General features: G+C 38.4%; 1 protein-coding gene across 2 annotated transcripts in view; it reads left to right on the plus strand.

Moving 5' to 3' along the window:
- Positions 1-12,718, plus strand: part of ALS2 (alsin Rho guanine nucleotide exchange factor ALS2) — a 43,607-nt gene that overhangs the window by 12,509 nt on the left and 18,380 nt on the right. For both annotated transcript variants that reach the window (XM_040602710.1, XM_040602709.1), the window contains exons 5-15: positions 969-1,332; positions 2,175-2,343; positions 2,780-2,876; positions 3,226-3,303; positions 4,209-4,385; positions 6,086-6,257; positions 6,632-6,812; positions 8,593-8,658; positions 11,166-11,328; positions 12,105-12,236; positions 12,474-12,602. In XM_040602710.1, the coding sequence (XP_040458644.1) occupies positions 969-1,332; positions 2,175-2,343; positions 2,780-2,876; positions 3,226-3,303; positions 4,209-4,385; positions 6,086-6,257; positions 6,632-6,812; positions 8,593-8,658; positions 11,166-11,328; positions 12,105-12,236; positions 12,474-12,602 (1,728 nt within the window). The remainder of the gene's footprint in view (positions 1-968; positions 1,333-2,174; positions 2,344-2,779; positions 2,877-3,225; positions 3,304-4,208; positions 4,386-6,085; positions 6,258-6,631; positions 6,813-8,592; positions 8,659-11,165; positions 11,329-12,104; positions 12,237-12,473; positions 12,603-12,718) is intronic.

A 12,718-nucleotide genomic window follows, 5' to 3' on the forward strand; every position in this document is an offset into this window, starting at 1 on the left:
CTTAACGCAATTGAGCATACGTGTGAAGAGCAGAGATGAGGACTATTGTAATGTTTCAGCATTAGTAAAATCCTTTGTTTTTCTTACACAAATCAAGTTTGCTTTTTCGTATTGCTAGGCATGCCTTTTATAAATAGGAATGAAGTACAAGTAAATAGGACCAATCCTTCAGCCTAGCTTTTCACAAAAAAAGTCAAGGGTTGTTTGCCTTCTGGCAGAATAAAATGAGCTGTAATATTTATAATAGTATTATTTCCCACCATGTATTAGGTGGGAAAATGGAACTTCGCTGTCTTAGTTTTAACATTCAAAGTATTTGGCAAATACTAGCTTGTGTGTTATTTCTTACCTGGTGGGTAAATTAATTGCTGTTACAGGTAGTCAGTCACGTGCTGGTACTAATAATTCCCTTCAGTCAGTTTGTCCCTAGCTGGACTTGATGGTTATTAACTAAGCTTTATAGGGATGCAACAGCAGTGTAAGGGAACATGTAGCCTAGACTGGTCTTAAGATAAACCTTGCAAAATGAATCCATAAATCACTGTTTTCCTTTTAACATATCAAAGAGAGAACCTATCTCTGTAAATACAGCGTACTTGATGATGCTTTTTAATTGGTGGCAAAGAAGTTAGTAATAAGCCTAAAATTAAATCCCTTTTTATATCTGTTTGCAAAGATACATGTTTTTGGAATTTTGAAAAGACCAGACCCCCACAGTCTCCTGTGGATGAGCTACACAAGCGCAACAGACAAAGTTCAGTCCATGTAGAAATGATGCTTGGTCCTACCTTAAAAAATAAGAATCTGAGGAATAGATGTACACCTTAGTATAAAAAGCTTCCTCATAATGTGTTGTTCAGTACGGCACATAGTTTGAGTAGTGAATGTGTATGTCATCATATCATCATCCTACTGTGATGTGCTGTCTGGTGTGATAGTCTTCAATTTTTTTTTTTTTCTGGTTTTAGCTTTCTCAAGAAGAACAGCTCAGTGCTTGTATTCCTGGCCCTCCAGGTACCAGCACATCTGCCTTGAACAGCTTGGTGGCCTCTTGTGCGTCAGCAGTTGGTGTGAGAGTAGCTGCTACATATGAAGCTGGAGCATTGTCTCTGAAGAAAGTAATGAACTTCTATGGCACACCTTCAAGTGAACCAGGATCTCAGTCTGGCGGCGGTGGCTCCCTAGGGCCTGAAGCTCTGAAAGACAGTCGAGAAGAGCAGGTCAGACTGGAATCCATGCAGGGCAAGAAGAGTTCCAGTTTAGTAGATATTAGAGAGGAGGAATCTGAAGGAGGGAGTCGAAGACTTTCCCTACCTGGCTTGTTGTCACAAGGTAAAAAAGCATGTTGGGAAGACCAACTGGAAAAATTATTATAGTGTGATTCACAATCATATTGTGAAATATAGATTCACAAATCTAATCATCTACCAAAGCTGTTTATGAATTGTAAACTATATTTTAGGACTTGAAAGCAGTGGAGGGAGTGAAGACTAGCAGATGTGCGTGTTAAGAAAATCAAAAGCCTATTGGGTTTAGGAATGTTCTTTGTTGGTAAAGTAAGGTAATGCAGGCACGTTGTAGTAGTCTGAGCATCTTATTGCAAAATGGCAAAACTTTCTTCTGTCTAGGTTGCATAGCAGATAAAAATCTGTGTGGCCTGTAATCCCTACTGTACTGAGCTGGTTTTGAGCCAGGGACTTAGAAATACTCCAAATCCCACTGCCAGACTAGAAAGTTAATGACCTTCTTTCCTCATACGTTTTAGTGTTGTTAATTGCTCTGACTGGGTACGTGGTTTAGTTCTATATTGATCTTGGATCTGAGAGGAGATTTTCGGGAGTATTGAAATCTTCTAGTCACTGCAAGGAGATATTTTCTTTCAAAACATACCTTTTTTAATGTATGGTTTGTTTTGTTTGATTTAATCAAGTATAACTGCATAGTTCTCATATGCCTGTTATCCTGTAAAAGCTGGTTCTGTCTACTTTTAGTGTATGTTACTTCTGTGTATCAGTAACCAACCTTAAATGTCAGCTTTGCTCTCAATATTAAGACCTCTTTAAGAAGGCTTGATCAGTTATTTCAAATGGTACTGTTACTGTGTATCATGCAGTCTGAGTGATACATTTACCTAAAATGATGAGCAATTTTTCTATCTCTTGGCCTGTTTTCAGTTTCTCCTAGGCTCTTACGGAAGGTAGGGCGGGCAAAAATGAGGACTGTAGCTCTGACTCCAACCTACAGTGGTGAGGCTGATGCTCTTTTGCCCTCTCTAAGAACAGAGGTATGGAGCTGGGGAAAGGGGAAGGAAGGACAACTAGGTCATGGCGATGTTTTGCCAAGGTGAGATTTCTTTGATAAATGGGGTTTTTTGTTCAGTAGGTCACTAGGAAATTTTGAGTATTCAGCTTCCTCAAATTCTCAAATTTGGTCAACTGCCTTGCATTGTGTTCTTGTTCTTTTTAAGTGTTGTGATTTAAGTTCCTCAAAGTAACATATTTTATGCTGTATTGCTACTGAATACCAATCAGTTATGACTTTTCCTGGTGTAATCAGTGTGACTTTTGGTGATATTTTGACTTCATCCAAAATTTTGTCCTTCATGACCATTTTGACGTAAGCTGGCTTATTGCCAAAAGACTCTGATTATGTTTGGTTTTCTCTAACTTGTTATTGAGAAAAAAAAAACCTTCAAATTTATTTTGGTGTCAAGAATACCTCTGATAATCTTTTCTTTTCTTCTTCCCCCCACCCTTTTATGGGTTCTGGGGATTGACAGGCTTCAGCCCCTATGTGTGAAAAGCTTAGATGGTAAAGAAGTGATTCACCTCTCTGCTGGTGGCCATCATTCCTTAGCACTCACTGCCAAATCCCAGGTACAAGTGATTGTTATCATTTAATTACTTATCTATGACATAATTTTCATGTTTGTTGTTTTCTAGGTTTTTGTTTCTTTTGCTTATGAACTTTTGTTCCCATTTTTGGGAGGCAACTTGGAAGCACTGTGGAATTTTAATTCTATTTCTGCTGAAGTTCTGCATGTACCATAAACGTTATGTTTAAAGATTGCCATGACTTATTTTGTTGCATTCCATTTCTGAATGTGAGAAGACAATTTGATAATGTAGGAAGACAGTGGAAATTAGGGAAGTGCTTCTTGCTACATGAATCTTATACCCTTGACGTGTGTTCACACACTTGATGCTTAGCTGTATTTTTTTACAGGTGTTTTCATGGGGCAGTAATATCTCTGGCCAGCTTGGTCACTTCAACTCCCCAACGACAGTCCCTCGTCTTGCAAAGGTACTTTGGTTTTGTATTTTTCTTCTTTCAGTCTCTTAACAAGCAAGTGCAAAGTAATTTCTAAAACTTGGCCTTGTTTATGGATCTGTGTGCTATATAGTAATAGAGCCCTTGATTTCTTTCTTACACTGTGGATACAATCCTAAGATGAGCTTATGAAAATCTCCAGAGAATCCTTTACAAAAACACTGGGTTTTCACCACATTGAGGTTCTAAAACTGAGAAATGTGACTGGTTGTACCTTTTTGTCAGATTTCACTTCTACCTTATATTTGGTTTCTCTGACATCGATGTTGTTGTGCTGAAACTTTTAAATCCTTTGGAACGCTGTTTTTATTCTAAACAATTGCATCTTTAGCTTTTGTCATTTTTAGCTTTGCTAGGCTGTGACCACATTTGTTACTTGTTTCTGTATTTCCAGAGCTGTTTTGGCAGTGGGTTTTCTGTTTGTTTTGAACTTTTCATCACATTGAGTGAATAACCACATAATAATTTTGGGGTTAGACCAGACCCTTTCCTGTGTTTGCTGGTGCTTATCTTAGTGGAAAACTAGCTGCAGAGTTTTCCTGCTTAGGCCTTACACAAACGAATGTACAGCGTGTTAACTGTTTCCCAAATGTATCTATTTCCCAGTTAAATGTAGAGGGGAAAAGAGTGTCTCAACTTTAATGAAACTTGCCTGATGCCCATTTAAAACAGATTTATAATTTAAAGGCAAAAAAACAGCCATTAGAAAGAAGACTGGAAAGAAAGGTAATTTTCACTATATATGCAAGAAATTAATTTGAGACACTGAAGATGAAAAATTACTGGTTATTGCAATACTTGGCAGGTGTATGATGTGCGTGTATTGCTAGAGGAGTTAACTACTCTTCTAATGTCTTTTCCTTCCTTGTGAATTTCAGGTGTGTGGTGATGGTGTATGGAGTATAGCAGCAGGAGTAGATTATTCCCTCTTCTTAGCAGATGAGGAAGACTTTCAACCTGGATTATATTACAGTGGCCAGGAGACAGCAACAGAAAATAATTTGTATGAAAATAGCTGTACTAAGAGTCCGGTTTTGTTACTGTCCTGTAGTAAGGTGAGTGGTATTTGCTTTAAGTTAGTGCAGGCCATACTGATGCTTTTTGAAAATAGAATAGTGCTGGTTGTTCAACTAGCTTTAAGGGTTTCAAGTAAAGTGAGTGGCGCTTAACAGTCAAATCAGCCGCACAGCATATGGAGGGCAGAGAAGAGGCCTAACCAATGTCATTCTCTTCCCTGCCTGCTTTTTGGTCTTTCCTTTTGTTTGAGGGACAGTGAGGTGTTTCCAGTGTGTCTAATCTATTTCACTTCCATGTGTGTTCTGCAGAAGTGCCTTATATTGTGTTCTGTTTTCACCACAGTCTTCATGTGTTTATTCTTCACTGCTATTGCTCTTCATTTTACTGTTGTTTCTCAAATGATTGAGGGTGCTGCTTGTCTTACTCTGTTCTGTGTCCTGTGCGTCTGGTTCGTGCGTGGGCGGAAGGTCCCCCTGAGTGTTCTGCACCATCTCTTTCTTCCCCCCTTCCTTTCTTATGGGTATAAAGGGGGAACTGAGCACAGGCACCAAAATGTATGCAAGAGAGGACATGCCCCTACGCAGTTTACTTCATCAGGCTGAATCTGATGTCTGCCTTGAAGTTGGCATGAGGTAGAGGAGTGTGTACGCTTGACTGCACATCCTCTTCCAAGCTGGTTGTAGGATTTCAGACCAACCTGAGTCTGAAGTAACAAGGAAGAGATGGAGTGCGTAGAAAGCAGCTCTTTGTTTCAGTTCTTCTGGGTCTCATTGCTACTTCCCTAGATTAAGCAGAATAGCAGCTGGAGAGGAGTGCTGGGGAGAGACAGGGATTTAAGACACTGGGTCTGTGTATGTGTGTGCATGCAGACACGCACGCTTGTATTCCTTCTGTAAGATTGTTGCTAGCCATTCTTTTCCCTTGTAAGGTGACTTGTAGGCTCTGGCATATCAGAGTTGGCCTGTGGGTTGCTTGTTGAATTACTCTGGCTCAATGTTTCTAAGGAATTCTCTATTTAACAGCAAAAGAAATAAAAGAAGACATCAAACATCGAGTGTGGTGTTGCATGCGAACTAGAATTAGCGAGGAGCCACAATGCATCAGTGGCACTTGTGCTGACCTTAGAGAAAAGTTTTGCTTCCAGCTACTGTGGAAAGCAAATACCTAGTAATACTTACACCAGTACCACTTGTGGTGTTGATAGCGATTAGTATTAGTCCAGTTTGATACTGTAATACTACTTCTTAATAAATTGGTGTCTTTCAGGTCCAGAAAGGACTACAGTTCAGAGCACAGTCATAATATTAAAGCCTTATTATTCTAACTTCCTAATTAATAGGAGAAATAGCTGTTGTAATGATATTATTTAATATCAACAATGTTGATATAAGCATGAAGTATATTACAGTTCTGTAAGTGACTGAACTCAAGGTCACTATCTCTTAAACTCGGAGTGGTTCTATGAGTCACCTTAAAAGATGGTCTGTTTGTTGGCTTTTAGGCTCTGTCAGTACCAGAAAATGAACAGCATCGACTATAAATGTTTCTTCTACTTTTATCATTCTTGTATTAAGCCAGTATTGAATGGATTGTTAGTTAGTGTAGGTAAATAATACTTATTTTTAGGAGCACTAAGTGATAATATGCTTTATTTTGCATCGCCCTACTTTTAAATTGGAGTGTAAAAAGAAAAAATATTAAAGCTGCTGGGCTTTTTTCTCTTTTTTTCACCTTGTAGGTAGGGTACATAAGCAATGTGATAGCTGGTGGTGACAGCTGTTTGGTCCTGGTAGACAAAAACGTAATGGGATATATTGCCAGTTTGCATGAGTTGGCTTCTACTGAGAGAAGGTTTTATTTCAAACTGAGTGAGATCAAATCTCAGGTTCTTAGACCACTTTTAGGTCTAGGTAAGAACTTATTTTAATATCTTCTTTGATATTATTTTCCCTATGTTCCACAAATCTATTTATGCAATTTTTAAAAGTAATTATTAATTTTCGGGGTAAAGCTGGTGTCTTTAATCTTATCCCCTGTTTGGATGAACTGGTGAAATACAGCTATAATTTGACATCTGCATTATGTTACTAGTATTTTCACTTTCCTGATTGTTTAACTGCAAATAACTTTAATTGAGCTGTATTTAGTCTAAAATTGTTGAATTTCTGATTCTGAATAATGTAGCTATGAGGTGTAATTGCTGATAAAACATCTGAACAGCACCTTTAGTAATGGGTGCTGCTCTTTCATAAGGTAAGCTAAATTGCTTTCTGGTCTGTTACAGATAATTTGGGCAATGCAAATACAGTCCAGTTGTTGCAAGAAATGGCAAGCAGGTTCAGCAAGCTGTGCTATCTCATTGGTCAACATGGAGCTTCTTTAAGTAGCTTTCTTCATGGGGTAAAAGAAGCCAGGAGCCTGGCCATCCTGAAGCATTCCAGTCTCTTTTTGGATAGCTACACTGAGCAAGTATCCAATTCCCTCTCATCTTCAGTCTCTGTAGCTTATTGACCACAACAAGCCCTGAGTTAGAGGAAGGTAGATCATAAGAAAAGCCACTTAAGTAACTGTTGTGCGAATTGTGTTCTTGCAGTTTAAAATGCAGATTAAAATGGAGATTTTTACCCAAACAAATTAATATTGTAGCAAGCTATATATTACAAAGTCGTTGTGGAGCACACTGGACAGCTTCAGCTTCCCTAATGTAAAACTGTGCACGAACTCTTCTTTGATTGCTGCTTATATACCTGTAAAAAGTGATGTGTTCATTACTTACATTATGTTTCAAGATCCTTAGTATTTAATAGAGTTACTGTGGCTAGGCTACTAAGTAAAGCTACCTTTGGAGGTTTACTGTAGTTACAAAATGCCTTTTCAGTAGTCATTAACTAAAAATTGCCTGCCAGAAAAGTGGTTCTTCTGTCCTGATAACTGCTAAACAGCCAGTATTACACCTTTCACATGAAAAACAGAGCTGCTTTAGTGCTCAGAATTAAGTCTGAATTATACTGGTTACTATTTTTATGAGCTTAATGGTTTTGGGAGTCGAAGTCTATGCAGTCCCACTGTTTGCTATCTTTCTCCTCAATAACTTTTGTAGTTGCTGGATAGTTTAATGCAAATATAGAAGTCTCATCATACTTAACTACAGGCTTATGTGAAAAATAGTGGCTTGACAGGGGAGAGAGTCTAAAAATGTTCTTTCTGAATATAGTCTTGGTTACTAGACATCTGAAAATCTCTAAGGGAACAAGACTTCAAGATGATCAACTTCGGTTGTTAGGCAGTTGCATTTTCAGTTTGCAGCTAGCTACACTTTTTTCTGACACAAGCACAACAGTTACCACTTCTGCTGGGTCAGTGATCTTAAGCTGTATCACCCTAGACGCAGCTTTCTTCCCCATTTGTCACATGGGTTGTTCATAATTGTAAATATGTATTTTTCTCCCTTTTTTACTTAGTCTGTGACTTCAGTTTTTCTTGTAACTTAGATTTCCAGAGCTGGTTCTTATTACCCAGTTTAGAAGGGCTTCTTAATTTCTTTTTCCTCCCTGTGAGACTGAAATACTTAATTTCTGTTCTCATTGTTCCTGCCTGTCTTCTGCTTTCCCCCTTTGCTTTCTAATGCTTTACAGTTTTCTGTGTATGGCATCAGAACCTATGCGTGCTCCTTGGCATGGTGCCATGAGCATCTTGCAAAGATATGTCAGGCAACATAAGTATTATCTGTTAATTGGGCTAAGCTGAGATCTCTTCCCTTGGAGAAAGGTGGTTTTTGTTGTTAGGTTTTTTTAATGGTTTTCTTTTTTGATAGGGAAGAAGTGAAAGTTAGAATGTTGAGTAGCAGGAAAATAGAAATTACCATCTTGATATTTCAGTCTTGAATATAATTAAAAGCTAGCAGTATTAAACTATTGAAACAGATGGCCTATTCTGTACATGCCCAAATTTGGGGGGAAAAAAGATGAAATTAAAGTTCTGTTTGCAAAGCAAGCCCTCTGCATTGTGCTAATGTCAGCAGAAACGTGGAATAGTAATGCATGTTCTGACCTCCATGTGGAAAGTGAATACTAAGTGTTCAGTAACAAGGAGTGTTTCACTTCAGTATTTTCTCAAGTACTTAGATTACTTGTATCGTAAAAGATACCACAGATCTAATTGATAAACTGTTGGAGATTACAACAGTTGCTGTTTCCAGGGGTGTTCCTACTTTGTAACTGAAGCTCTTATTCTTCCGTATTTTAGGTATTGTACTTCAGTAACAAACTTCCTTGTAATGGGAGGATTTACGCTTCTTGCAAAGCCAGCAATGTAAGCAAACCTTTACCATTTTCTGGAATTTTTGATCAACTAGCAAAGACGTGTACTTTAAAGAATTGTGTGTGCATGTGTGTAGTAATAAGCATGTGGAGGCTTGGTCTCATTCCATCAGAAGAAGAAAAAGTAATTTCCTCTCAACTGTGATAAAAATTTAGGTTAAAATGCTGCTCAGTGAGTTCAGTTACTTTATCTTGAAGTTGATGAAAGGAGGAAAAATCATGAATTATTGTAAATACCTTGAAAGAAACATAAATAAATTTCAGATAGTGATTTTTGAAAGGTTAGTCTTGAGGTTAAATTATCATAATCTCTTCAGTGTTTGTTAGTGTTTTATTCTTTCAGATGTTGCTGTCAAGAAAATACAGAACAGCAAATTTCTAAGAATTAGTAAGAGTAGATAATGCAAATTCATTTTAATCTGAATTCTTTAAGTTTATGGAATTGCTTTAAAATGATGCAAAAACACGTGAAGAAATGTTGTTATATCTGCTCTGCCTCTCAAGGTTGCTTGACTATTTCATGGGTAGTTGCTCTTAAATGTGAGGAAGGAATTGTGTGTTAAGGCCTGAGACATATCTATTTGAAGCTTATAGATCATAAAGTAAAGCTTTTTTCTCAGTTCAATAGTATTTTTGTCTAGGAAGTAATGACACTATGCATCTTTCACTTTGGTGCTGTGAAGTTGTTGCAGTGAGGGTATTTAACGCACCTGAGGAATTGCCAGCTTTCCTTCCTACATTCTGTAACTTGGGAGTGATTCTGTTAGAGCTGTTCATGGAGCACTTTGAACGTAGTGTAAATGATGGTGTTGGAAGTTCTCTGAAACAGCAGGGTACCAAATGCAAAGAATCTTCTGCACCTGAGGAGCAGTGCCACAGAGTGAATACAAAACACTACTGGAGAGAGAGACTGAGAATCTTTCTGCATTGGTCAAGATTTTTAGAGTGACTTACAGGAAATATTAGTTCATATAAGCTTATCTATAATCAGTACTGAAAAGTTCTGGATGTTGAAATCACTGGTACTGAATTCATCACATCAGTTGTCACTGTCAGGTGTCACAGCTTCTCCTACAGCAACCAGGGTCTCATTAGGTGAATAATACTTTTTAGGTTCTGGAACTTCAGAGAGGAGATGTCTTAGAGGTTTTGTCCTGTAACTTGCAAGGGGAAGTCAAGAATATCCTTGCTGATAATGATGAATTTCCCTGCACGTCCTCCCCAGGGGATACTGTCTTAAGTCCGTGGTTAACAATGTCAGTCTTCTACGGATATCCTGCAATATGAATGCATTAGAAAGTCCCAACTTTAAACAAGTGCTAGCTTCAATAGATGTCTCTATTGTTGGCAGGTTTTTGAGCGTGTCCTCTGAAAGAGCAGATGAGCTATACTCAGTGTTAAGAATGTTATTATTTGACACTTTTCTACAAGTCCTCCATGTGAGGATCTCAAAGCACTTCAAAAATGCAAGCCATGCAGATGGTTAAATTTAAAAATTAATAAATATGGTCTTCTCTCTGAGGAAGACTTTATTCTTAAAGATTATTGAACCAAAGAGTTCTTAAATATCATTAGCAGATGTAGACAAGGTACGTTATTTTGATGTGTGAAATGGCATCTTACTAATCGTGTAGAATTCTTAGGGACCCTGCTGTGCAGTTCTCTGATCTGTTTTGCTGTCCCTGGGGCCTGCTTTCTGGGCCTCTCCTGATTCTTGCAGCTTGTGTTTTAATGCTTCCCAGCCTGATGTGCTTTAATGCAGATGTGTCATATGTGCCAGCACATGTGTGCACACAGATATGGTGAAGGAGAGGGAAAAGTAGGTTTGTTTTCCTTTTAATGAAGAAATCCTGGGTTTTGTGCTAATGCATTGTCTTCAGAACCATTTCCCTCTTCTTCTCTGAACTAGATTAGTTCCCCCTCTTGGAAATCAGACTGAGGATTGAACAGATTTCCTGCCTTTCTTTGAGGTAGGATGTAATTTTTCTAGTTAGGGGAGAAACTGGTCAGTTGCCTTGAACAGCAGGGGTGGGGAAGAGATTATTTTGATGTATTAGGGAAGTCCACTGGAGCAAAGTTATAATTCTTTCAGGCCTTCTTGTATGTGTTAGTGTTAGAAACTTACTTCTCTAACAGTAATGGGGAAGTAATTCCACCTGTTAGCTCTTCTACTAATCAAGTGTTAAAGGGGGAAAAAGGCAACTAGTTACTCTCCAAGTGGGGCAACTTAACTTTCTTCAACCAGTTTAATGACTCAGCATGTGAGAGTAGAAGTCGTCCTGTGTTGCATTGTTAGGGAGCTACATGTCTGTATTAATGTATTTCCTTAAAATAAATTGGGAATAGATTAATAAGAAGCATGCATTTGCCTCTAATTTTCACTGGTTTATGATAATCCAGAAAGGGGCATTCTGAGCTCATCTACATAAAACATCACTGACGTCTTGCTGTTTTTTTTCTTCTCTCCTCCCTCTGTTCCCCAATGGTCCCATCATTTAGAGACTTCTTGAGTAAAAACCAGGAGCTGTTACAGAAACTGTCTGAGAAGAATGAGGAAAACCTCCAGCTAGTAGAAGTTCTCAATGCTCTGTTTTTCATGCCATTTGGACGACTTCATAACTATGCTAGGACTTTGCTAAAGCTTGCTACGTGTTTTGAAGTGGTAAGCTGGCTTTGTTATCTGTATCTGAACAAATAGAAAATTTATGGCTCGCAAGTAACTGTGTAGCAAGTGCCAGGTAACTAGAAATAGCTTAGTCCTCAGAGAAGCTACCTCAGACTTGTATTTGCTGCAGGGAAAATCATGCATATTTGTGCAGTCTGATACCACACCTGCACAGATCACATGATGGGTAGAAACTTACTACCCTGCCAGAACTTGTTTGTGTGCCTGAGCACTCAATTACAAATACGTTATTTTGATGTTTGCCTGTTGGCTTTCAGTGCCATCTGGCATCATTACTGTAGCCATCCTTGGCTGTAATACTGTACTAAAAATACTACATAGATACTAGGTAGACTTTTACCACCCATTTAGATGTATACAGTTGCGTTCTTTTGAAATAAAAGATGACTAAAAGGCAGCAATAGCTACTTGTATGTTTATCCCACTAAACATTTAAAGTATTACTCCTGCAATTATTAGCACTACTTCTGCTACAGCTTGTTTAGCTGCGAGAAGGTAGGTTATGTAATTGTATATCAATCATTCTCCTCTTACGTTCATGGAACTCTTGTATTTTAAAAACTCTCGGCACACCAACAGAACATGTGACCAAGAAAATAACTTAGCCTGCACTGTTACTTTATTAACCAGAACAACTGTCATGCATTTGGTGCTGATTTAGCAAAATGAGCAGTTGCACTGCAGCTTGGTTAGTCGTGTTGGTACAGGTGTTCAGAAACACTCTCGGGTTTGTCTTACCTTATGCCCTATAGGCATCTCCAGAATACCAGAAGCTACAGGATTCTAGCTCTTGTTATGAGAGCCTTGCTGTCCATCTTAGCAGAAAAAGAAAAGAAGCAGAATACACACTGGGCTTCTGGAAGACCTTTCCTGGGAAAATGACGGTATGACAATTGTCTGTCCTTTAGCAGCTTGAATCTCTTGTGGTTAGCGTTATACCCTATGTCTACTACTGGTGCTGCTGTCCCAGTTGCACTTCTCATATTTCTGATTTATGTTGCTACAGTACTTTTAACTTTAGAAAGGTTGGGCCTTTTTTATGAAAGACAAATAGCACTGACCTTAAGACACGATCAGTGAGAAGTAAGCTTCTGTAATTTTGTTTTTAATCCTGCCTGTAGGATTCCTTGCGAAAGCCAGAGCGTCGTTTAATCTGTGAAAGCAGCAATCGAGGGCTGTCCCTGCAGCATGCTGGAAGATTCTCTGTAAACTGGTTCATCCTCTTTAATGATGCTCTGGTGCATGCTCAGGTAAGCCAGCTTGTATCCAGGATCAAAACCTTTTCTGTGCTTTAAACAACATGACATTTTTCATATAGCGAAGATAAGGTTTTTGCACTGTTCACTGCAATGTTGCTTGAACACTT

The sequence above is a fragment of the Falco naumanni genome, chromosome 8, assembly GCF_017639655.2.
Source record: "Falco naumanni isolate bFalNau1 chromosome 8, bFalNau1.pat, whole genome shotgun sequence".
Classification (NCBI taxonomy): Eukaryota; Metazoa; Chordata; class Aves; order Falconiformes; family Falconidae; genus Falco; species Falco naumanni.